The 27541-nt window shown below is 39.9% G+C and overlaps 1 protein-coding gene across 5 annotated transcripts in view; it reads left to right on the top strand.

Moving 5' to 3' along the window:
* RapGAP1 (Rap GTPase activating protein 1) overlaps nucleotides 1-27541 on the top strand; it is a 114022-nt gene that overhangs the window by 40215 nt on the left and 46266 nt on the right. For 3 of the 5 annotated variants that reach the window (XM_030385109.2, XM_089258193.1, XM_030385108.2), the window contains one exon: nucleotides 19180-19369. In XM_030385109.2, coding sequence (XP_030240969.1) covers nucleotides 19180-19369 — 190 coding nt within the window. Of the gene's footprint in view, nucleotides 1-8797; nucleotides 8961-19179; nucleotides 19370-25674; nucleotides 26270-27541 lie in introns of those variants that run through there. The other 2 variants (XM_030385110.2, XM_030385111.2) reach the window with 2 other exon arrangements.

Genomic DNA, 27541 nt, shown 5'->3' with positions numbered 1-27541 from the left:
TTAAATACATACGACGGCTGCGACGGGGCCATTAAAATGTGCGCCAACTAATTGATGCTCGACAACGTGAAGCGTTGAGCAGGACGACGTCATATAAAATTGATATTAATTAATATATTTTACCTATATGTATATGCATATATGCATATCAATTATTTCAATTTGGTTGTCAACTTTTGTGCTAACGAGCTGCTGGCCAAGCAATTAAAATTCACCAACCAACAACAAAAAATGGGCAACAACGGGGCGTGGTTTGGCGTGTGTGTGGTCGCAAATGAATATACATATGTATGTATATATTTATATATGCATACATATATACATATGTTCATATATCTAGCGCATTTTTCAATCATCATTTGGAGCAGAACCTTTTAACATTTTTACACCTGACCCTCGTGTTTTTGGCAAATTAAAAACACATTTTGTGACACGTTATGTACATAGGTGTTGTCCCGACCAGTTGTTGTTGTTGCTGTTGTTGATATTCTTGCTGTTGGCACATGGCGTGTTGACCTGTTTGGTGCAGCACACCTAGAAATGCGCACGTTTACGCCTCATTAGACAAAGGGAACATTGAATGAGTTGAAAGGTCGATTTACATGCACTGAGCTGTTCCCTAATTAGCTCCATTTGTATACCAGAAGTGAGGGTGTGAGAAGGGAAAGAGAAAGGCGACAGTGAAAGATCGAGACAATAAGGTTCAACGAATAAAGTTCATACAAATTGAGAGGAGCCTAGTAGGAGAGCGAGAGAGAGAGATCAATCAGTCTGAAAGCCGTTCTGGACAATTGCTTGCATAAATATACATATATGTATATACTTTTCCAATAATAGGTAAATAGATTGCAACTTTTGCAATTCTGAACAAAAATAGATATATAACAAGTTAAAGCCGCTTTAAGCCAATAAGTGGAAAAGTAGGCAAAACTTTTCCTTTCTTGTTTTCTCATTTCATTTTTTTTTTTTTTTTGTGTTGGGGCAGAAAGCGCTTTAGAAAATTTGCTGATATTATTTCATTATTGGCTTCTGCCACTGCCACTCGAAACTTGTGATGCTGCAGACTGTGAGATGATTTGGCAAAAGTTTGCGACTTTTGGCATTGACATTCATGTCTACCCTACTAAATAGCTTAAAAACTTTAACTTTAACAGCATTGAAAGTTTGCAATGCATGAAAATATTTTGCATATAGAATAGGTTGACTAGGGATAGGAAATGCTGCCCGAGGATGTGGAATGAATTTGTTGACCAGCTACGTTGTGGAGTCGTTGCCAGACAGGATTTGTTTTAATTGAAAAAAATTAGCTCGAGCAACAATTTGGTATGCAAATACACGAGCCGAGGGAGTTAAAGGATTTGCCATTAAAGCCTGGCCAACTGGAGACACGAAAAACGTTAAATGGAAAATGCAAAATGGGAAATGGCAAATGGAAAATGGAGCTGCAAGCAAGCAGGCTCCAAGCTAGCTGGAAAATCATGTGTCAATGTCGAACGGATGCGTGGCGGAGCTGAAGAGGGTGGGTGGAGGGGGCGAGGGAGGGAGAGTAGGCTGAGCTCTGGCTGGTTAACGACTGCTGAGGCCGTCAAAGGCGATGAGTTTGTCAACGTTGATGAAATGATGTCTGTCTGTCGCTCTGCCACTCTGTCTGGCTGTCTGGCTGTCTATCTGTCTGTTTGGCTCCTGTTCAGCTGGGCATGTCCTGTCTGTACTTGTAAGGACTCGCTGCGCACAATGCAGCCAGCGTCGGGACATTGCACTGTCTGCTTCAGGGGCTCAGGCCTCGTTCAGTTTGCGCCCTGTGAGTTGGCAACTTTCTCGACACGCTCACTCTCTCTCTCTCTCTCTCTCTCTCTCTCTCTCTCTCTCTGCCTCTGCCTTTGTGCTCGCCCTGACATTAACCCCTCGCGCTGTATGCCAAAGGCTCGCTGAGTGTCCTGTCTCTGTGGGCCTCTTACTCTACTTCTACTATATATATTTATTAGTTTTGTATTTTGCTTTTACCCTTCCTCCTTTTTTATGCTATTCAATTATATCTCTGGGCTTCATCTCTTCAAACCTGTTTTCTCCCATACACATTCAATTATTGCAACTGATTTTCTAAATGTGCCTCAAATTAGTTTGTCAATTCCGTTTCACGGACGTCGCATTAAATATTCAGCTACTCGCGAACCCTGCCTCAATTCTCAATTGTTGAGCTAACAGAGAAGCAAAAAAAAAAAAAAAAAAAAAAAAAAAATGTAAATATGCAGGCGGTAGGCACTGCCACGCCCTCCATCGCCCTCTCGTCCCAAGAAACTTTTCTGCTGCACTGCAAGAAATCCTTGTTGTTATATTCCGCCTGCCTCTACTAGGCTTGGGGTCTGCATTATGGCGGCTCCTGCTGCTTAAATTTCATTTGCCGCATTAAATGGAGAATTATATTTGTTTAGCCCCCCGCCCCGTTCAGAGACCCAACTCGAAAGGGGGTTTGGGCGACATTAAGACCCGCTCAAGTGCCTCGACGGCAAAAGGGATTTGGAGTTGCAGCCAAATAGCAACAGCAATTGAAATTCTTAGCAGTTGCATTAAGTAACGAATTTTTTAATACACTAAAATGAATGCAATTTCCAATGTTTCAATACAAATTAATACCGACAAAATTATAAAATAAAATTGAAACTAAGTAATCATAAATTATTTCATAATTAAACAGAAAAAAATTCAACAAATTAAAATTGATTACATTCTAACCGACAATAGTAATATGTATAAGAAATATATAAATATTAAATAAATATATAAAATATATATAATAATTATACATATAATTCAAATATATATTTAAAAATATACTACAAATTTTATTAATTATGTATTAAATTATATTATATATTAAATTTATTTATGTTATCTATTTGCAACTTTTGCAACTACTACAATTATGTATACAGATTGTTGAAATTAGAATATTTTTATTTACATATGATATACATAGATTTTTAATTAGCAAAAAATATTCACCCAGAGTAACTAAACATTAAGTTACATTACTATTCTGCGAATTACGTTCCTTAAAACATAATTCCGTGAATTTCTGCAAGATGGAAAAACTTAATTATAAATCATATTTCCTGGAAATGTTTTTGCTACCGTAGCCATTTACAGCGATACAATGAAAGTAAACATACAAATATATACATTAATATATATATTTTCAATTAAAAAAATATATATAAAAAATAATGAAATAAAAAATTTACAGAATCTCAATACAAATAAATAATAAAAATTTTAATAAATAAATATATATTTACTAATAAATCTTTTAAGCATAAACATAAAAATATGACAAAAATTAAATTTAAATAAAATAAAATGTATATAAATTTATATATAGACATTTTTTAATTTAATCTTAGGTGTATATATTATATTTATACTTACTAAATACAATTAAGTACCTTTCTTATCATGGCTTATGCTTAAATTGAATTTGATTAGTCCTAAATGGCTTTAATATAATTTCTGCATATATTTCTTTATTGCCAGAACGACTAAGCCATATCCTATAAACCTAGCCAATGCCCTCGGTTGCCCTGGGATTAGTGTATAAAAAGTGCTGACTGCAAACGATGACGACGACGACGACGACGACGATGATTATGACGATGACATTTTAATTATGTGTGCCTCCAAGGCTGTATTAAGATGGAGCCTTTGGGAGCCTAAGGTGGCCGAGGGGTGGGGCGAGCGGGTGGACTGGGCAGACTGGTAAATAGGGTACTAGCCGAGACGCTTGCGAGACACAGTTGCCGCTCGTTGTTGTTGCACTCGACGCAGCTCGTCGCTTGCTCGGCTGAATAGGGGCTGTTTAGCTAGGGGTTGTCTGCGTCTCTGTATGTGTGCGCGTGTGTGTGTGTGTGTGAGGGGCTTTTAGGTTCACAAATGAAAAGTGAATTCAAAACGGAAACATTGCGAAAAATGCGCCAATGCAGCAAATGTTGCTCAGCCCATCAGCCTGGGAGGTTTGTCTAGGTTCCCATTTATGAATATAAGCATATTTTGCCATTGCGTTGTACACTGAGAGAAATTACATGGAGTTACACACCTATATATATGGTCACAGATGCAATTAAACATTTAAAAGCTCCCACACACACACACACACACACACACACTCAATTCTCTATGCTGTACATATGTATTTGCAGTTCATTAAGTGTTGCATGGCCAACCCAACTAACCCCCTCCCCCCATCCTTTGCCACCCTATGTCACCCACTACGCACAGAGCAGACCTAAGCTAACCCAGTCTCACTTCCTGCACATTTGTAGCCTGTGAATGTGAATGTGAATGTGAATGCTTGGCGAGCTACGGCGTAAATTAACAAGCGTAACAAAAACACACGCACACAGACATACACATATGTATCTACAATGCGATGGAGTTTGACTAAAAGATACCCTGGAATAGATAAAGAATATTACCATCAGTCGATCGAAAATATAATGTTATATTTACGTTGATTTTCTGATCTTCAGCTGATCAAAGTCGAAGCTAATCAAATCAATTAGAAAGATAGTACAAGAAAATCATTGATTTTTATTTTATATTTCCATTTATTACGTATTACATATTGCCATCAAATATCATATAGCCCATTTAATGCACTCTCTACAATTACAGGGTATATAAAAATGTTTCTAAAGGGTGTCGCCAGCTTTGTGGGTGGCCAGCAGCGAGCTGCGAGTATTGGGGATGCAGGGCGAGGGCGACATTCGGCCTTACCCCAAACAATCCGCAAACTGGCAGCAACGGCAGCAGCAGCCGCCGAGGCCTGGGTTAATGTACTTTCCGTGGCGTCTGCCTGACTGGCAGCCTACCCAAACTTGTTAGCTGCCTCCCCCAGCCCCCAGTTGCCCCATTTGGTGTCCCGTGGACCTCGCCGCTCGGCAATTGCCGCAGCTTGTGTGCAGCTTCCCTCGGCGGCAGCGGCGATAAAATGTTTTATTTAGCATACACAAAATGTAATTCTAACATTTCATTTTTGTAATTGCGGAAATTTTCATTGAAAAGAATTAGCTTTCAGAAATGTGCAGCCAATTTGTTTGTTGACTCTTGTTTTGGGGTCTAATCGAGTTGAATGTCTGCTATCAATGTCAGGGTCAAATGAAGTCAAATAATTTGGGCAATGCACTGAAGTATACAGATATCTGCTGAACTTTCACTCTTGATGGGGACTTGTGTTGGTTGGACAGTGAAAGAGAATATATTGCATTTATAAAAAAAATTATTATTAATTATATAAATTAAATATTATTAAAATATAAATATATACAATTTTTAAAAAGAAAAGCTACAATTTAAAATTAAAATATTATTAAACGCCTGTAAAGAATACTCAGAATTAATAATAATAGTTATTTAGTAACATTATGCCTAGGTAAATAAATATAAAAAAGTTTCCATAACGATATATTATACAAATTACATAATTATTATTATTATATACATTTGTATATTATATGAATAATAATCTTACATTATTAGTATATTATTATATTATTGGTATATTATTGGAACTCTTGCTCGCCGTTCCTGTCTCTCTCTCACTCGCTCTCTCTCTCCATCTCTCTCCCCATACCTGCTATAACATTTGGCTTTCCGAACATGTTCCTCCTGCATGAGGTTCCCTTTGATCATAATTATATGCAGGTTTCTAACAAATTTATAGTTTATTTGTCGCATTCTCTATGGTTTGTTGCTGTCCATTTAGAAAATTATGTAAATTTTATTAGAATTTTAAAGAGCCCGCCTCGCATGTATCCAATCAAAGTTTACCAATTGAGCGAGTAAATTCTACAAAAAAAAAAATGCATAAAAAGACCTCAAAAAAATTATATATTCAAACAAAATACCAGAAAAAATGTGTGTGTTGAGGGGTAGCAAGGGGTGCCTATTGCACAGGGTGCACAGCCTTAGGGGTGAGTGAAGTGAAGTACAGAGAACGAAAGGTGAACGCGTGCGCAGTCGCCTTTAACACCTGAATGAGACAATTGGAACTCGAGCAGGGCTGAAGGAGGGTAGAGGCTGCCAGGGGTACGCAGAGCTGCCTGCCGCACAGACTCTGACACCCTGAGCCTGCGTTTGCCACTTGAAGCGAGCTGCAAATTATAAAATCATAAAAAAAGCGAGAAAAAAACTTCACTATCTGAGGCACAATAAAAAAAAAAAAAAAAAAATGATAGAGTGAGGGGTAAAGAGAGAGGAGTAAAACTAGGTAGAGTGCGTCGTCAACTTGCGACAACGACTACGACGATGTTCCATAAACAGAGGCGCAACTAATTTGCATAATTTTATAAAGAAGTAGAAGGAAAAAAAAAACAGTAGAGAAATAGAGAAGAAGCGAGAAAAAGTGTGTACAAAGTCGACGAAAGTGAAGTTAACAAGCGTGGGCCTCGAGACTTGGCCAGAAGTAGCTGATTAACATGATTATGTATGCAAAGACAGGCATAGGCACGGGCACAGGTCGAAAGACAATAGAATTATGAGGTGTTGAGCGTTGACTTGACTAGCGGAACGACCATAAAAAATGAGAAATACCAGAGAGGAAAAACAAAACCAACAACAACAACAAATCAGAGGCCTGGGCCTAAAACCCCGCTGTGTTGAAGCCTAGTTAGACGCCAGCTTAAGACAATAGATAGAAAGTTATGTGTTTCAGTGCTAAAAATTGAAGATGTTCAACAGAATACAAGAAGAAGCACAAGCAGATAACTTTGGCTTAGAATCTTGACCCAAACCAGAAGCCAAGTTGGGAGGAAGTGGAAATGATGCAGAGGTTTCTAGCCAAAAGATGAAAATTGTATTTTAATGATAAGCTAGCCAAGAGAGTTAAGGAAGTTCAGGCGAGCTAAATTAGCCTAGGTAAGTGCAAACAGTTGGTAGATTGTATAGAGATGCTCAACTGGCTAACTCTTTCAATTCAGTTAACGTAAGAGTTATTGTTGTTTTTGTTGAAAGTTTCTTAATTATTTTGTAAGCATGACACTTACCTTCGCTTTCAACAGTTGGAGTTTTTTTTCCTTTTTTTTTTTTGGTTTGAATTATGGAGAAATTTTTAAGCACGCTCTTCACTCAATTATTTTAATTAGTTTTAATAAGAAAAAAAAAACTCTTAAAAAGAAACTCTGCGTGCGTATAAAAAATATTTCAATTTTGCTTTACGATTAATTTTTTTACGATACGCAAAGAGCATTAGAGTTGAAGATGCAGATGAAGTATTTAAATAGACATGCTATTTTTGTATAGACTAAACCAAACCCATTGAAAATGCGAAATCATTGTATTGTGGTTTTTTTTTCTTAGGAAGTCATGATTGGAAATAAGTGTAAGGTATTTTTTCAGACACTGCCGACTCTTGTGGGTTTTTTTTTTGTCATAAACAAAACAAATCTGTTATGATATGAGATCTTATGCATTGGTACTGAGCAAGACACGAACTTTGAGTTCTGGTAGTTCAAATAGACATTCTATGTGAATATATATCGTATATATTTACATATATTCCTGGGATATAGATACAATTTTGATATAATAAATAAGGAATCGATCATGATCGATTATGGATTACTTGAATTACCTGTGATGTATTCTAGTACCTTATGTCTTATATATGCATGTATATGTCTCTTTGGTATGCTTATTATATATTTCAATAGACTTTCCTTAGACTTTCAATCTCATCATTTATTACTCTCCATTTTTAGACCTCTAAGGCACTCCTTATTACATCTCCCTTTATCGACATTCTTTCAATAATATGTTCTCACACTTTTCAATGAATCTCGCTCCCTCTCTCTCTCTGTCTTTCTGTCTATAGCTACAGTTGATATCTGATCTGTCGGCTCAGTGGCCTGACAGTTCAGGTGTTAATGACTCCTTTACAAGCACAGCGCACAAATGCCCGTTCATTGTTAGAATATTTTGCATGTCCGGTTGAAATTAGTATGCGCTACTCAAAGCGAAGCCACTCTATATAGCCGGCTCATTGTTTCGGGGCACCCCAAAAACAAGAGGCGACCGATCGAATGAGCGAATGAACGAAGCCAGCGAGCCAGCGAGCAGGCCTTTTGTGCGGCACGCTCATATCCGGTAGCCGGCCGGTGTCGCTTTAATGCCATATAATGGCTTGATAAACTCAACTGCGATGTTGAGAGCCTACGCTCGTTCGCTCTGTGTTCGCTGTTCGCATCGAACATGTTGCATGTCGCACGATCAGCGGCGCTCAGTTCCGGGGTTGAAGCGAGCGTCGCGGTTGCACATTGAAGTTGGGTGGAAATTGTTGTCGAGCCTATATGGAGTTACCGGCGCAACGCATCCGACTTCAGTTTGAACGCATACGTCGTGCTGTTAGGTTGTATATACGCGGGGTTACCTGGGTAATTTTTAAGCTTAACGAACAACTACGAGAAAAAAAGTGCGAAATACGAAATTCGACAACGAAACGCGAAAGTCTCGAACATTATTTTGTGAAACTGTAGCAACTTTAGTATCTATGAGATGCTTGAGCAAAATTTGTATATATTCAATTAACTGGCATGTGCAATACAAATGCTTTATAAAAGTGTAATCACAATAGACTACCTGTTCAGAAATCAAGGCATCTCCTAGACACTCTGAGTGTCTATGCGTGTGTGTGTGTGAGTTCTTGACCTAAGCAAACAAAAGACAAAGTGAAATACCTGCTGAAACGCAAGCAGAGTGAAGAAGATCAACTGGGAACTACTGGACTACCATCTCATCATCTCCATCTCCATCTCTATCATCATCATCATCTACTTCTTCTTCAATTCAATAACTGACCTACCTAGATAACCAACTACCTGTGTGAAACAAAACAAAATGAAATATCTAACACATACACATAAGGAATCCTACACATTGGTTGCCCGCAAACGTTATATGAAGAATCTGCTGTATGTATTGACTAATTAAAAATAACTATCAATATACTGATATATTTATATATGCATATGAGCAACTGTTTGTGCTTATAAATCATATATCATTGCAATTGAAATCGAAATCATGTGCAAATATTGGCACACGTCGCCCCCATTTGACATATGCGAAAATTATGCAAATTGGCCTAAAACGAAATGTTTTGCATTTTTGCCCAGCCCAAACGGGATTCGCATAATTCACATTAATTAAATGCAATTCAATTTGCGGCGCACTCGAAAAACGCGAATATTTCTGCACTAATGCGCATAAAATATGCAAATTTCAATTTTTGCATTTATTTCGATATATCGGGTAAAATGTCATCCTGTTGTTTGTGTGTTTGTGTGTGTGTGTGTGTTTTGGCCTTTTGTTGCCTTCTTCCCTTATTGGCAAACAAACCGCAAATGACAATGAAAAATGGAAAGAGAAGGAAGGAAAAACATTTGCATCGATGCAAATATTCTGAGAAACTGCAAACGTAACTGAAATCCTCGCCGCTAATTTTCTCAACCCTTTCGCAGGCAACGCCTTGCAAAATGAAAAAAAAAAAAAGAAAATACCGAATTCCTTTGTCAACTTTTGTCATCTGGGTTTCTTCAGAAATCCTTGATTGTTAATTAAATTTATGATTAATGAATTGGCGTCCCAAGATAGTGTTGATAATGATGTTGATGATGTTGCATAGTTTGTGCAGTTGCTGTTTGCTCAAACCCTGTTTCCTATAATGCATAACAAACAGCCAAAAATTGTAAGGCGATACCTTAAACCCTGCAGCAAAAAACGGAAAATCAGTTTCCCTAACCCTTTTTTTTGCTCTTGCTCTTGTAACCCCTGTGCAGATTTTCAGTTTTTTTTTTTTTTTTTTTTTGCAAATCAGCAAAGTCAACAAGAGTTTGTTAGTAATTCTCTCATTGCTTATCAATTTGCGGGGATCGGTTGTGCAGAACCGTTAGGCGTTAAGCCCACTGAGCAGCTCAAGACATAGTCCACTATATCTGTGCGCCGATCTCTGTGCACAATAAATCACCTGGTACAGCCCACACTTGACTAGCATCCGAAAAACTTCTCATCGAGTCGAAGAACTCACCCGGGTTCAAATGCGGTTAGTCGAAAAAAAAATTACAAAAATAAAAAAAAAATTTGCTGTGGCAACACCAACGCGTATAAAATCGACAGGCGGGTCAGCTGGCGGTTAAACTCGCGTGGTTTCAATTGTTTCTTGGCCCGCAGCTCTCCTGATGCGGTGTGTATGAGTGTGTGTGTGTGTGTGTGTGAGTGTGTGAAATGGACAGCAGGCATGCAAGCGGCATCGACAGCATACATAATTAGAAGGCCGCGCTTGGGTTGAGGAAGTTGCATTAGTCAAGCAATCAAAATAATTTGTTGCGTCTGAAAAACGCTTGAGAGTCGCGCGTAAAACGCGCTCACTAGTGGCTGCATCGTGTAATTAATTAATTCTTGATGAATTGCTAGAAAATTACATTAGCAGATAATCAAACTAAATGTGTTGCAATATGTGCAGCGAGGCGACTAAAAACGCGCACTGCTGCTGTGTGCGATTTTAAACGCTAGCTAGGCGGCTATTGACAAGGCGCTATTGACTATAGAATAATTTTGAAAGTAGTATCAAAAAGGAGACTATTTAGTTTGTGTATACTGTAATTGATTAAAAATAAAGTGTCCCATGTAAATAAATAAATAAATAAATAGTAAATATTTTTAAGGTATAGAAAATGATATAGGAGTAGAAATTTTTAGTTTTTGCGACAAAAAACCCGCAAAACTCGCTGTTAAAAACGCGTGTAGATTAGGCAAAAGACGTACAATAAATACGTATATATGTACACATAATATGTTTTTATTTGTTTATGTATAAATATAGCCATATATTTATATAGGAGCAGAGTATCATCTATGCAATTACTGTTGTCATCAAAAACGCACACAAAACGCGCGCGACTTCTCACATGCCGTAAGCAGTCATTTAATTTATTGCGTCTAAAGTCGCGCACAAGTCGCGTGCGCTCACCTAAATAGTGTTATAATCGCGCTTGTAATACTTATGGCGATCATTTAACCTACTAACACCCGACGTCATTTGCTTCACTTAACCACATCCAACATCTGAGCATCTCAGCATCCCAGCAGCCACACACAACGATCAATGGAAAACGATTTCAGCTGCTTCATCGCTCAACGCGTCACGTCGAGCTGTCAAATTTGTAGCTCTGCGCAGGGGGAGCGGGAGTAGGGGAGGGGGAATGCGTTGCGAATTGTCGTCTTGGTTAATCGGAGGCTTTTGTCGTTTGGCTATTGGTAATCGGCAAAGCTAACCCGCAACGCGTCGCGTTCAGCGCAGAGCGTCCCACATCTTGTTGGCCATAATTGCAAATTAAGCAGCAGCGGCAATTGTTGTCGTTTCGTTGTTGTTGTTGCCTTGGGGCAACGATTGAACTGCGCGATTGCAGCTCTTAGCTTTGCGTTTTGACCTTGTCACGCGGCGAACGAGAGCGACGCCCACGCGTTTTAAAACGCGCGCAACAACTTATGAGCGCGCAGAACTTTTTGTAAGACTTTGCAATTTACATCAGCAACACCTTGACCTGGCTGCTCCCAAAAAAAAAAAAAAAAAATAAGAAAACAGCAGAAAAGCGCGCCAAAACAAAGGCGGAGGGGGAGTGGCAAAGCAGGTTGTGGCACGTGGTAACTGCGCGTGCCGCTGCCACATCAATTCAAGCCTTATAAATAGTCCTGCGTTGCATTAATATGCAAAGCGAATGAACGCCTCACTGCCCCGCGTCACCTGCTGCGACTCTTAGGCAAATTATTTAAAATTAAAAAGAAAAAAGCAAAGAGAGGAGAAATAAGTAAGAAAATATCAACACTTAAACGGTTATTACCAGCATTTTCATGCTGCACTTGCCAGAGTCCCAGATCCAGTCGAAGCGCGACGTGCCGAGGCGAAGGCACTCAACAGGTTGGACTTGGACTCAATTGCGTGTCAAATTGAACTTGTTCCCAACTCTGGAGCTGCGGGGCACACTTAAGACGTGGGCTGAAGAGGGGAACCTAGGCGACGTTTTCTTGTAGTTCTTGATGACGCGCTGCTGGCACTTGTATAAGAAGTGTTTGTGCTTGTGTCTGTCTTTGTGTGTGTGTGTAAATGGTTTGTTGACTTGTTAAAGTTTTGCCAAAGATAGTTTGGGATAATAGTTTGGGATAACAAAAAGGCCAATAAGATGATCGAGAGAGCGCCTTGAGCTCTACCGCAGCTGGTTAATGGAACACGCTAAGTGGTTGAAATTTATGTGCCACATTTATCTGCAGAGTTACCAAGTGAATTCATATGATATTTGTGTGGCACCCTATAGATCTTAGATAAATGTAATCGTATATTTGAAGAATGTTTTCTCGAATTGATTATTTTTATTAATTTAGGAATAATATTGACACTCTGTAGAGTAAGAAATTTTACCCAAAAGTAAACCTTTGCATAAATAAGTAAATATATTTAAATTGCAGATTTAATCTTGATTATTACGTGATACTAGATTTATTTACCAGTATCAAAAATCTCGATATTTAAAAAATATTTTTATCATCTTCCAAAACGATTTCTATTCTTAGATACTGTATAATTTCATACTCTCTCTACTCGAATTTCATTTCTGCAGAGTCTTAAAAGTCTCTATCTTGGCTTTTGTTTTTTTGGAATCCAGTTCTTATGTGCTTATTTAATTATATATATGGTATATACTAGTATATTATAGTTATCCTCTCTTAAATTATGCTAAACAGAATTTCTCACTTTGACTATTTCCTTTTATTGTCTCTTAAGAACTTCAAGTCAACTCTATCTTCTGGTCAACATTCTAGCTCTATTTCTGAGCAGCGCCTCACATCATATCATTAAGCGACTTACCTAACAAACTTGTCCAATAGTTAAACTAGTCTGATCTATCTCCGCTCTGCTCCCTCCTCTCCCTCCACCTTACTAATCATCTTCCACTCTATCTAATCACTTGGAACAAGTTCTTCTTCTCTTTCATTGTTGTTTAACTAACCTGATCTACATCTAACACTTTCACCTCTCACCCAAGGTATCGGGTTGCAGCTTCTGGCAGCTGCTGTTAGAACTGGCGCATCTCTGTCGGAGTTCAGCTCAAATCCAAATTAAGCTAATCTGCCTGGAGCATCAACTCAGCAGCATCTCTGATTGTTTTTTTCCCATGTTTTCACTGACCGCAGTCCAGCTGCTTGGCCTCTGGCTCTGATGCTGTGTTAGCATAGCTCTAGCCCCTCGGCCCCTCCTCCCCTTCCACTGGAACTTTCACTTTAGCTGCGTCGACTTTCCTCGATCGATCAACTAAAAGGCCATAAATTTACAGCTTGTCAGCAACTGGGGAAGAAAACGACTAAAATCTTTGCCAGGACTTGGCGTGAATGAGAACAAGTTCCAGCGGCAGCGCCTTATCAATAAAATATGTCTGTGAAAATGCCTATGAAAATGGTGTAATTTTTAGCCCAAAAAAAAGAAACCATTCAAATTATGCAAATGACCAACTTTTTCGGCAAATTTGTGGCTAATTTACGACCGAGGCGAGTCGGTGTTGCCTGTACCTGAGCTCAGATCAGCGCGGCTCGCCGTTCGCTTCGAGTGTCGCGCATTTCCTTTTGCCTGGTCGTTCCTTTCCTTTCCTTTTCGTTTCTTGTCTTTTCATTTTTGGAACGTGTTGCGTTTGCTCAAGGAAGAATGGAAAAACTAGTTTCTGACGGACGCAACCCCTGAAGGATGTCCTCGCCCGGCACACAATAGGAAAACTGGGCAGAGACAAGTTTTTCCAAATAGAATCAAAGGAAAGAGTGAGAACGAGAGGGAGAGAGAGTGAGCTAGCGTACGGAAATGAGAAAAACTTGCGCGAATCTTTGGCTGCAGCCGCATCTCTAGCTGAATTCAAATTGAAAATCGCCGCGTCCTGACGATTGCCTGGAACTAATTTTAATGACAATTCATGCGGCGCGACAGCAGTCGCGACTTCTCAGCGCGCATTATATGAAAATGAGCTGGTCCTTGCAGCTACTGCCAGGCTACAGCTTGCACTGTTCGGGTCCACCCTAACGGGTAGTATGCTTTCTTACCCACCCTCTGTGCTGCATTGTTTACGCTCTTATCCTTTTTTTTTTTTTTTGTTCTCCAGTTTTTCAGCATTTCCGTTCAACTTTCTCCGGCGCTTTTTCTTCAGCCTCATCTGTGCGGAAGTGCATATAGCTGGTTAACTGTTGTAATTTTCACGTAGTTTTCCTATAAATAATTTCTCCGTGAGCATATATGGGCTGGCCCGGCCACTGGCTGACTTTACACGCTGCTACAATTATGCTATTAATTATGGCCCTGGGGTCGGGTCGACTGGACGACCTCAAACTGTCGCTCGCTGTTGAGGTTTTGACTTTTTGCTCGCTCGGGATATCCCTTTACATGAGTCGGGCAGAGCCAGCCAGCGGCTGTCCAGTTACGGGTTTTCCCCCTCTCTCTGTCTCTCTCTCTGTCTCTGTTATCTGCGCAGTGCATCGCACTGCAGTCCTTTTCATGTCCTGGCTGAGCGAGAGTGTGAGATATTATCAGTTTTGTGCTCCAGTTTCCAAAGAGCAACTGAAAAATTGTCGCTTGACCCATTAGCTCTAGCTCTGCATGTGTGTGTCCTTTGTCCTTTGGGACTTGATTTCTTGCTTAGTTTTGTTGTTGTTGTTGTTGCTGTTGAACGTTTCCTGTAATTTCTCACCGGCAATTGCCAGCAACTAGACAGTTGAGAGCCTGCCTCACTTGCTGCTCACTAATTAGCGCCTGGGGACAGGCCTATCAAAAGCCAGAACACCCGCCTCGGACTGCTGTTGCCCTAGTGTTTTCTGGTTTTTTGTTGTTTTTCTTCCTGTTTCCCACGCAAAGTCGAATCTGAAAACCCGAAACCCGAAAAAGAACAAACCCAAACCCAAACTCGAAGCCAAACAGACGCCTGTGATTAAGTGCGGCAAGGCAGCTCATATATCTTACGCTTTGCAACAACTGTCAACGCCCCACGGCCCCAGTGGCCCCAACTACCTGATTCACCTCTCAGCAGCGCCTCCCTTTTGTTTTTTTTTTTTTTGTTTTGTTGTAATTGTTTTTCTTTTGCATTTTCCGCTCAGCGGCTAAACTTTTAGAACGCACGCCGCGCATGCCAAATGAGGCAAGTTTAGAGCTGGCAGCGGACGGGTGGAGGGGGTGGGGAAGGTTCGTGAGGGCGGAGAAGGAGGAGGAGGAGGAGCGCGCGGTGTTTGCCTCGCTTGGGTGGGTGACATAAATTAGCATTTAATGAACACTTTTGCCGTGGTGTGTGGAAAAAGAAATGGAGGAAGTATTAGTGCTAGTAATAGCTTTTAATTAAGTGGGCGTGCCAAGCGGCCCACTCACACGCAGCAGCAGCAGAAGCAGCAGCAGCGACACCTCGAACAATGGCTAGATGAACAGTTAGACGCAGGCGCAACCGCAACAGGAAGTTCTACCTCTGATTCTTCTACAACTTTTTTGTGGGTGGCACAGATTCTGTTATATATATATATACATATATATATGTATGTGTGTATATAGAATTTCATTCAAACCCAACGATATCATCTGAACCCTAAACGAGCAACAACAATGGGCACAATGCGAGCTACAGTTGCTGCTGCCCTTCGCCTCCCCTTGGGACGCTCAAAATTTGCGACTTTTATTGCTTGTTAGGGCAACAATTTTTATTATGGTTTGTCCTGCTTTCGATATTTATACATACATAACATATATTTATATATATGTATGTTTTTATTTCAATTTCGTTTTGCGATTTCGCTTCAGCAAATCATGTGAAAAATTGTCATAAAAATGCAATAAAAATTACTTGAACTCGCTCGCTCGCTGCCAGATTCGATCTGATGAAAATATGTTGGCACCAAAAATACCAAGAGTAAATATATATAGTATATATATATACTTATGTAAGTTATATATATATATATATATATATATATGTGTGTGTGCTAACAAAGTGGGGAAATGTGAAACGCATTTCAATTGTTCAATACATTTCTCATAGTTTTTATTTATTTATGTTTTGCAGTTTATCAAAATGTCAACGAGTTGAACTTTAAAAAAAATCTATAAATATTATATATATGTAGATGCTTTGAAATGGTTATAAATGCAGTTATTGTATGTAATCTTGGTGCTGAAAAGTTGGAGTTAGGCATTGCTAGAGGAAAGTATTGGGAGACTAAATCTTAGCCTGAGTATGAGTGAAATAAAATTGTTAAATCATAAATTGCGATTTATTATATAGCAAATTATATATAATTATATTTTACAATATTTTTCAGAGCACTCTTTACACTCTTTATTATCTTAGCTCACTCCTGAATTAGAAATATTTTATAAATATATTCAGCTAAATCAACAGCTCATTTTGAATGCAGCCATAAACTCAATAATTATGACAGTTATATATTTATCTTAACATATTTATTAGCTGTGTATATCAGTCGCTTATTTACCTTCACCCATGTCTCTCTCTCTCTCTCTCTCTCTCTTCCCCTCTCTCTGCCTAAGACAGACAGCTGTACTGTCACGCCCATAGCTAGTTCGACTCCGCTCATATTACCCAAGACCAATGGGTTAGCTATGCTACTTTAAAACTATCAACACTCGTGAGTTGTTGTTGTTGTTGCTGTTGCTGCTGATCGTTGCTGTTTGATGCATATGGCTGCGAGTCCTGTCGTTTGTTGTCCTGTTTCCAATATCCTTTTCCCATAACTGTCAACGTTTTTATGTGTGCTCCACTTTGTGTGTAGGTGTTAATTTATGGCTAGCAGGAGCAGCAGGAGTAGGAGCAGCAACAGCAGCAGCAGCAGCAGTCACAAAACTTGCCAGGACTCTAGAGCACTCGCAGAGCAGCAACAAATTGTTTAAAAATAACAACAACAACGGCAATTTTTGTTGTTTTTATTGTCTTTTGGAAAATGTGGAGCAACAGCAGCTGCACACACGCAATAGCAACAGCAACAACAAAGTAAACAACAACAGGAACAGAAGAGCCAACAACATCCTCGACATGGTTGGCTCCTTTGGCCAGCTGAGGCCCCCACAGAGTACCTAACCTACCCATCTCTCTCACTCACTGTATCTCTTCCACTCTCCCACTCTCTCAGTGTATCTCCTGCATGTCTCCTGTGTACGGCCAGAGCGAGGCGTTTGTTGTTTCTGTGTCAACAAAGTCGCGGCTGCTGCGACGAAACTTTGGGCAAAACCAAAAAAAATAAATGAAAAATAAAACGAAAATATGAACTCTCCACACACAAACAAGTGACAAAAAAGAAAGAAACAAAAGAAAGAAAACAGCAAAAATAAAGAAATACTGAAAATACATAATGTGAAATACGAAAATGAAATAAGAAATATGAATTATGAAATATTCAAGTGCCACTCATAATTTTTTTGTTCTTTCCGTTTTTTTTTTTTTTTTCGTATTCTCTGATGCGTGAGCGCAACTCTTAAGTACCCGAGAAATGTGCCACTTAACTCCACAAAAAAACAACCCAAATTTATCCTTGAACAGCTCTCGACTGTCGGAGAATCACAGCTGAAGCAGCTAGATTAAGAATCCTCGAGCTTTGATTGCAATTGTAAATGAGGCTTTTCATCTGAGGTTTCTCACATGATCGAGAGTGTTGGGCCAAGAATTAGCGTTGCATAATATTTACTATTCTATTATATGGTGTATATGTATATGTGTGTATAGATATATTTACATACATATATAGAATTATTGTCTAAAAGAATTCTTATTCCTTAATAGCTTTGTTTGTGGTTTGCGTATATTATATTTCCCAAATTTATATAAAATACAATTTTTTAACTAAGAAGATAATATTATGTATTAATTTTTTTTATTTGTATTATATTTTATGTTTTATTTATTTTATAAAAAAAATTGATTTATTCAACAATTAATTTTTTTATTTTTACAATAGTTTTGTTTCATCTATCTTAAGTTATAATTTACTATAAAAAAAGATGATAATTAAAATTAAAATTTAAAGAATTTAATTTACCATCTTGTAATTAATATGTCTAATTAAAATATTTCATTTTAATTTTATAAAATATAAGTAAATTTGTAAATATTATTTTCATTATCCTTTGTTAATTTTTATTTAAGTAAAGAAAATTAAATATATGTATATTAAAATTTTTTCTGCTCATATACATTTGCATTTTTTGAATATACTCTTAAAATTTCAGTTTTCTCTCCTGGACTTGATATTTTTCCTTATCATGTGCTTCCATTTTCTTGAAATATTTTTGACAATTTTCAAAGTAATAAAAATAATGCATATATGTATGCCTTTTTAGCTATTCCCTTATATATGTAGTAGTTATATTCCGTATGCGTTCATACCCTAAGGGCTATTTTTATGCCTTTTCCACTTTTTAATAGCTTTTTCCTTTATTACATGATATTTTCCTTTTGGTTTGACAAACCTTCTGCAATCTTTGATTTTACTGCTTTTCAACCTCGCTTTCCTCTTCTCTTCCCTCTCTTGGACTGCTTTATTCTCTTCCTTTATTCTCTTTTTCTATGCGTTTCTTAAACGTTCCGCTTGACTTTCTATGGCTGTCAATCTGGCGTTCTTTTATTTTCTCTCTATTGAATCTTTCTTCGCTGCCCACTCGAGTTCGCGTTGCAGTTGAACCCTTTTGCCTCTTCGACGGTGATCACTGGGTTCTACTCCTCTTGCCAGCGGCTGCTCTAGAGCCCACTTACCACTAGCGAAACCCCTGAAAATGCCAATCGAGCCGAGGGGGAAGGCAGCGGGAGGGGAGGCGAGCGGCTTTGCCCTCCACTTGAGTTTGCGCAGTCAATTGAAGATTGTTGGACTTGTACTTGGCGCTGAAGCATGAACAGATTGCATGTTGCGGCTGGGCCTCGCTTTGGCCAGGTCGTACTCCGCTGGTCTACCTCAAGCTCAGCTGTGACATTGGCAAAGCCAAGTGCTTGGCTTGGCTGGGCACACGCTAGCCAAGATTGTGATTAGCTTATTGCGTGCACTATTATTAAACAGTTTCCTGTTTGCGTTTTGTCTCTTACTCATCTCTCTCTGTCTCTGTCTCTCTCTTTGCAGACGCCAGCATGCCTTTATGGCGGGCACACAGAAGCAACCGTCCGGCTCGGCCGGCACCGGCGGCGGCAGCGTTACTCACAGTCCGGAACGCTTGCGCGGCGCCACACAGGATCTCTTTGAGCTGTTGGAGCGGGTGCAGTGCTCCCGTCTGGACGACCAGCGTTGCGTCTTACCAGCGTACTTCTCACAGGTGAGTGTGAAGGCGACAGAGCATTAGCTCTCCCTCCCTCTCTTTCTCTCTCTCTCTCTCTCGCTGTCTGCCTTTTGGTTTACTGACCTCTCACAAGTGGCTGTGCCTTGCGCCTGGCCATATGGCACGGCTGCTCCACTAATCTAACTAAGAACCCGGCCCCATTTGACCCATAAAAATCCCAGTTGCATTTAACATTTTTATTGCTACATGTGTGTGTGTGTGCGTGTGTCATAAAACTGGCAAATGGCACAACAACAACAACAACAATAATTGCCAAACAGCCAACAAAGTGGGCCCAACTACTTCAGCTGCGCTGAACCGCACCTTGTTCACTGTTTTTGTTCCCTGTATAATTTGACATAATCTGCGCGTCTGTGTTGTTGACTGAAGTTTTATTGGCCATCCATCCAAGCAGCTATACGGCATGCTAGGGATTACGCTCCACGTTTTCGTTTTTTGGCCAATTCTTTCAATCACTTTTTACTTTATTTATTACACACTTTCAGCTGACAGCAGCAGCTGCTAGGTGTGGTCTCTGGTCTCTCTATATGTTTTTTTTCTTTTAATTCAGCAAAAATTCAAAATTCGTTGCGCCTCTTAAAATTTGACATTCGGAGTCAAAGGCGAAGGCGAAGGCGCATTTGATTGGCTGCCGTTTCGGAATAGTTACACACAGCGGCCGCTAGAGGTATGCTGTATGCTGCCGCTAGATGTCGCTGCACAGAAGCGCCAGCTAGCGTAAATGTAAATTTAACTGTTCCCAGGGTACAGTTTAGTACGCAGCGTTGCCGCTAGAGTGCGCCCTGCAGTAGCGCCACCTGACGTTGAATGTGGAAAATAATCGCATGCTCAGTAGCGCTTTATTTTAACGCAAGATGTCGCGTTGGTGCCCAAACGGCGCCAGATTCAAATTTAAACTTCAAATAAATATTAGTGAATAACGAATACTTCAAAAACTAAGTATAAGAAAAAGTAAAAATTAAATTAAATGAGCTTAAACTTAAAATAAATAAAATAACCAATTAATTTTAAATAAATAGGTTTTTTAAACTTCTTAATAAAGAAGAGATTTTATAAAGTTAGCTTGCACTTCTTTCTTTCTATAAGACATAGACTTTATTGGGCTTTAATAAAGTTTTTTATTTAAGAGAATAACATTAAAGTGTTTATTTACTCAATTTGTATTCACTTTCCATTCTGCCCAACATTGTCCCTTGTCAACTGCTTTTGTTGGCGTTTGCCAACTCATTTGCCCACTAATTTAGCAAAATGCACTAAATAATTAAACCGCTGTTTACACTGCTCAACACAGCACAACGAACACTTACCATCAGCGAACCCCTTGCTCAACCCAAACCCTACCGCTTTTTAGCATTCCGCTTCATCTCGCCCTTCCTTTAGTTGCTTTCGCATCTTTTCACATTTTAATTTAGTTTCGTAAGAAATGTTGTTGCAAAGTTTTCCATCAAAAGATGCTCAACGGCTGCAGCAGCCGCATGCTGCCCCTTGCCGCCCCCTGTTCGTGCCTTTCATGTGTTTGCACTCGTGTCTGCCACACAATTGCCGCCACCTTAGTGCTCAGGCCAGGCTCTTCCCGAAGACTTTGCCTTTTCAAAAACTTTATGCGGGTCGACGTGCACGCCGTCTGGAAGCTAAGCTAAGCCAGAACTAGGTTGAATTCTGAAGTAGGTCCTTGCAGCAGCAACCCCTAAGCCAACGGCCCTTCCCCCATACCTTTTGTTGCTCACTTTGCCAAACTGTTTGCTCAAGACGCCAAATTGAATTTAGGCTGCAGTTGCAAAGCAATTGACAAGTGACCAGCGCTGCTCAAACTGTGTGTGTCACCTCTCACTCTCTCCATTGCTCTCTATCTCTCTCGCTCTTTGTCCTTTTTGCCTTTCACTATAGCATTTGCCGCATTGTTTGCTGCGCCTTCCTTTCTTCCTCGCACTCACTAGCTCTCTCACTCCCACGTGCAGCCTCCCACCCGTCACGCCCACTTTGCTCTGCATTTCATTACCATTTACTTTGGCCTGCTGCCTAATTAGGGCTACAGCCAGCTAGCGCTTTGCCCAAAAAAACAAAAGTATCTCTACTTTATATGTGCATACGTAGCGCCGAGATACATTTGTATCTTTGTATCTTTGTTTTTGCGCTTGCAGCCGTTAGCCATTGTCTTTGGGCTTGCGTTTGTCCGCAAAGCCGCGAAAATTTATGCCACTGTTTGTTATTCTGCCTGCCTACGCTCACTGCCCCCCTAGTCTCTCCCACTTCCTCTCTCTTCCTCTCTCTTCCTCCCTCTCCTTCTTCCTTCCTGCTTATTAAGAGAGAAATGTATCTTTAAACATTTTATTTTGGTTTTTGCGGCTTGCTTTTTTCTTGCATATTTTTCACGCTGCCGTTGCCATTAGAAGAAGCTGTCCCCTTTGCCTCAGCCTCCCCCCTTGGCCTACCTGTGAGCCTACACCTTTTCTCTAGCTGTTTCAATGAGCCGTTTGCTATTTGTCTGCCAACAGCAGCAGCCCCACACAACTTTTGCTATTATGCACATGGCTGCAGTGTTTATTTGTGGAGGTGCAGTAGAGGGGGCCTAGGTGGGGGACTAGGGGGCTTTGGTTTTCAACTCCCAGGCACAATTGCAACGAACGTTGAAGTTGTTAATTGCCTTGGTCGTCAGCCGCAACGACGCGTCGTCCTCTTCGCAGTTGTAGCTGGTTCTGTCTGTCTCTCTATCAGTCTCTCTGTCAGCGTACTCCCACAGTGCATACACACACACACACACACACACACACACACACACACACACAAACGAGCATACACTCGCACATGTTCGCTCTTGCTTCTAAGCCACAAAATGTGCGATGTTTATCTCGAGTGCAACCCACACACGTTTCTCCCCCCTCTGTGCAGATGCCAGCGGAATGATATGAAAACCTTCTGCATATGATCTAAGCTTGTTGCTATCTTACACTCTCTCTCTCTCTCTCTCTTGCTTTCTTTCCTGCTCTCTCTCTCTCTCTCTCTCTCGCACATAATCTTGACTTAGCTGTCAACTATTCTTTTCTTCCGTCTCTCACCCTCTTCCTCACTTCAGTTTTCTAATTTATAATTATTTTCCGCTTGTTGCATGTCTGGCTACATGCACCTCTCTCTCTCTCTACCCCTCTCTCTCCCACTTCCGCTCTCTAGCTTCTTCTGGCCAGCGTTCGGAACTTCGTTCATTTGTGACTTTTTAATTTGACTCCCTTTTGCCCCCACTCCTTCCTCTCTCTCTCTCTCCCTTTTCCTTCCATCCTCCCCCACACCTTTTTTGCACCTGTATAAAACAATGCAACTTTAAAACTATTTTTCTTCTCTTTTGGCTTCTTTGTCTTCCTCTTCTTGTGTCTAACAACTGCAAGTCTTTATTTTTTATTTTCGTGGCTTTGACGTTGATGTTGTCTTCCCCTTCAGGGCCAACAGCAAAACGCCTCTGCACCCTGCCACAGTCCCGTCCCCTGCCCTTGTCTCACCCACATTTCTGCTTCCCTTTTGCTCATTTTGGGGTTTTCCTCTGTTGTTTACCATGTTGCTGCTTCGCTGGTTTCGTTGTTGATTGCCGCCTGTCTGCCGGAGACATAAAAAGCAGCAACAACAACAACAACAAATGCAGACCGGACTATATTAGGCATTGCTTAATTTAAAGGTACCCTGTAAAGACAAAAAGTCTGCAAGAAGATTTAAAATGTGAATGCTTTGATAATAATAATATGCTCACTGATAAAAGAAAGCTCAATAGAACTCTTCTTCTTTGCCTTCTACCTGCATATTAGATGTAGATATTGAATTTGACTTAAGCAAGAGATACCCTGTAGCTCTGTGCCTTCTATAAATTCAGCTTTAGTAATCAACTCTATTCATAGATACCCCAAAATTTTCATAAGCTAGCAAAATCCATCACAATGGTTTATGGTAACTCCTTGATATTTACAGGGTTTGGCAACAACTTCATATACCTAGCTAGAGTTTCTCTTTAAATTCTCTTTGTGCAAACCACCTTTGGTTATGCTACACATGAGCTGGTCTACCATTACAGGGTATTTACGACAGCAACAAGAAGAGCTCTCTGCACTTCACATTGAAACCGTTACTCATCCATTGCAGCTAAAAAATTCCAGCTGAATTTCAATGTTGACTTCTAATGCGGGTCATGAATGCATATTTCATATTCATTTCATTTGTTAGCCTGAGAAAAATCTCTGCTGATTATCATTATCATTATCATTAACATGAACATTATCGTTATCATAATCATAATCATCAGCAGCAGCTTGTTCTGGTTTTTTAGGCTAACCTCTGAGGCCTCCGGGGGCCTTCGTCTTAAGACAGACCTCAACTTCGCAGTTTACACAAATACTTAAGCGGTCACGCCCCCTTCTTTGATAAACAAATAATAATAAAAAACTAATAGCAATTATATTAACCACCCGCTGCAGCTATGTATATAGAAACGTGTTTCTTTCGTCTTTTGTATTTTATATTGTTATATTTTGTTTCATGCTCTTCTTCTTGATTATTTATTGAAGATTCGTTGACTCGCTGCTTCTGTCAGCTTTATGGCTTGAATGCCAAGGTCACGTGGGTCTAGTGCATAAATTCTGTTTATTTTATAGTGCGTACGACTATATTTTCTCTCGTACACATGTCCACATCCAAACATATGTATTTTTGGCTCAGGCAGCTGTTCGATTTGCTCCCGAAAATACGAATGTCTTATCACAATGGTTTAGCTCTTACAAACATGTGAACTTGAAACATTTGCTTCGCACAAATGTCTTATGCGTAAAAAAAAAACATTAAAAATCATTGAAATCCTTATCATACTATATTTATAATTAAAAACATAAAGTGCGTAGCAAAAAATGTAAATATAAATACAAACGTATTCCGCTCACTTGAAGTTCTTATAAAAATCTATAAAAACTTTCAATTCAAATTTTGGCGCCTGCGGCAACGCGAACGCACAACAAACCGTTTGTCTCGCTTTAACGCACGCCGCAGCGGCTAAATGCTGTCGTTCTGTTAAGTTAACATACACTTCGAGTTGTAACTCTCTGTTATGCTCAAATGAGCTGTCAGCTGGTCTGTTAAGGCGCCACTAAAACGCCGCTTAACATGCTGTTAGCCGGCTATAGCAGAACTCTGTAATTGTAAGCGAGTCGCTGTTAGCAGACGTCTTCGGTCGGTTGTCGTCGCCAGTCGCAAGCGAAACATAAGCAAAAGTATAAAAAAAGTAGCAACGCGCATGTTGCCCGTCGCGTTGTTCGTTTTTGTGTTCGTTACAAATTCGAAAACAAAACAAAACACACAGTGGGAAGTGGCAAGTAAAAACAGAAACGCGAGTTATTTTTAAAACAACAAATGCAGTTGCAGCAACGCCTCAACTGTTGCTCACTTCTCCAAAACAACAAGAGAATCAAAAAGCAAAAGAAATTTCAAATAATATAAAAATAAATTTTATGTGCCTCCTGCACTTCTGTCTCTCTCTTTCTCGCTCCGCGTATTTCTATCTCTTTCGAGCAGAGTGCATTTCGCCGCAAAAGAAATAAAAGCAAACTCAAAATTTTGAATAGATTTGGAAGTGTTTGAATTAAGTGAAATTATTTGCATAGCAGCTGCAGTGCTTGCCAAACTGCGGGCTTGGAAAGTCGTCAAGCATTGACAGTCACTGACCAAAAACAAAAATAACCAAAAAAAAAAAAAAAACTGGTCAAACGAGTCGAACTACGTGTGTGCGAAGCAGTCGCAAAAAAAATAATAAAGAAGGCACAAAATAACAACAACAACAACAGCAGCAGTTACTGCTGCACAGCACCAACAACATTCATAATCATTTGCGTCAGTTGCAAGCGACAGCAGCGACAGCAAAAGAGCATTTGCTGAAAATTATAACAATTACCAACAGCAGCAACAACAGCAACAATTGCTGCTAGAAAAGGCTTAGACACCCACAAGCAGCAATCAATGCAGCAACAATATTAATTATAACAGCAGCAACAGTTGCTGTCAAACAAGGAACAGACACCTACAACAACAACAGCAAACGCCCACAGTTTAGCATCTATGCAGCAGCAATAATTGTAGCAATTGCAGAAACAGCAATTAGAATAAAGTCAGCACCAACAACAATTGTTGCTAGAAGAGCTTATAGAGTCAAATAAGCGGATTTGTAAGGTATAAAAGCAGCAGCAGAAACAGTAGTAGCAATTGCAACAGCAACATCAATGTCAATAGCAGCAACAGTCGCATAAAGAGCAGCAGCAACAATACTTGAAACATCAGCAACATCAGCATAATCAGCAATTGCAGCCAGCACATCAACAGCAACAGTTGCAGCTAATGCAAAGGAGATGAGACACCAACAACACCCACAAAACAGTCGCAAAGAATTCATGCAGCAACAAGAATTGTAGTGGAAATTAAAGCTACAGCAGCAACTAGAGCAACAACAGTTGCTGGTAAATGCACACCCACAGCAATTGCTCAGTCACAGCAACAGCAACAATCAATGCCAACAGCAAGTGTAACAGTTGCAATTGAAGCCTAAGCTACAACAACAACGACTGTAGCAGCAGCAGCAGCAGCAGCGGCAACAACAACAGTTGCAGCAACAGCAACAACAAGGCAAACACAGTTAAGGTGGCATTTTACAGCGAAGGCGCTGAACGGCGTTGGGTGCGGCAGGCAGTGATGGGGGTGCTCAGGTGGCGCGATCTGCCCGGATCGCGAATGTCGTCGGGCAATCATACAACAGCAGCAGCAACACACAACAGCAACAACAACAACACAGCTAACAACAGTCAGCAGCAATATCATCACAACAACAACAACAACATTAACAACAACAACAATCGAGAGGTAAGTCTGACGAAGGTGTTATAGTAAAGTGTGGATATGCGATAGACGACATACAATATATAAACTTATACATGTATAGCAGTGTATGTGTGCGTGTGGGTTGTTCCTTTTATTTTGCGATACATTTTCATTAATTAAATGCAATTTGGGCGTTGTAATTGGCAATGTTTCGGTGATGTTGTTGCCGTTGTTGTCATACGGCAACGCTTAGTCAGCAACGTGTTAAACAGTTGCAGAGCGACTGCGTGGGCGTTGTGTGTCCAAAACAAGAGAACAAGCTACAGTTTGAGATCAGTGTTTGGATATAGACAATTATGAGAGGCGCAATAAATATGTTAATTAATTAACATTTGAATGCTAAACTGACAGTTTTAGAGTAACAATAGCTTAAACACTCAATATTAGACTAAGTTTAATAGTTTGGCAGCCACTCAAGCAGTTTAACATTTATGCAAATTGCTGTAAACTGTTAAAGTTCGATACACAGTTTGAGCAGCACAATAAATAGCTTTGTCTGTTAAGAATCACTGATCTGAGTGCTTGTAACTGCACAGCTGTTAATTGACTGTTACAGTTTATTGGGCACTTCAGTTCACATCCTAAAGTTTAGCAGCCACTTCACTTTGCTTTTCTACATCATTTTGCCGCTTAACATGCATTGCACTTCCCATCTCTACATCATTATGCAGTACAGCAACAGTTAAGCAATCATTTCGCTTCCATTGCATTTCCATCGCTATGCAGTTGAAGAAGCACTGCCGCTTTAAGCACACATTCGATTAATTGTTAATGGCCATCAAACTGTTGTGGCCTTTTGTCAATTTTTGTGGTCACATTTCGGCTTATGTGCGGCTTTATGCGCCTTATCAATGAACGCGCGCGCGCGCGTCACCCGACTTAAATTCTTTTAATACCCACTTTCAATGTAATTTACATAAAAATGCGAGTATGTGTGAGTATGAGTCGATGTTAAGTTGCTTCATTTAAATACAAATCGACAGCAGCACCAACAACAAACTACAGCTATTTCCAATGCTGCTGATAACGCTAAAGTATTTGTAATTTAACGCTAGGCTGTGTGAGCGAGACAGATAAAGCTTCACTCCTTCTACCTACGACACGCTCTTTCTTTGACCTTTCGAATTGAAAGAATTTCCAGTCGGTATTGGAAATACACACACACATTGACACAAATCGCATATAAATCACTGCAAACAGCATCCACAACATCGATAGATACCACAACAGTTCCCATTTAAGTGCTGCCAATCG

Source organism: Drosophila navojoa, chromosome 3 (genome assembly GCF_054131105.1).
Source record: "Drosophila navojoa isolate 15081-1374.11 chromosome 3, UAZ_NAV_1.0, whole genome shotgun sequence".
Classification (NCBI taxonomy): domain Eukaryota; kingdom Metazoa; phylum Arthropoda; class Insecta; order Diptera; family Drosophilidae; genus Drosophila; species Drosophila navojoa.
Note: the sequence above shows the minus strand (reverse complement) of the source record. Positions and strands in the feature narration are given on the sequence as shown.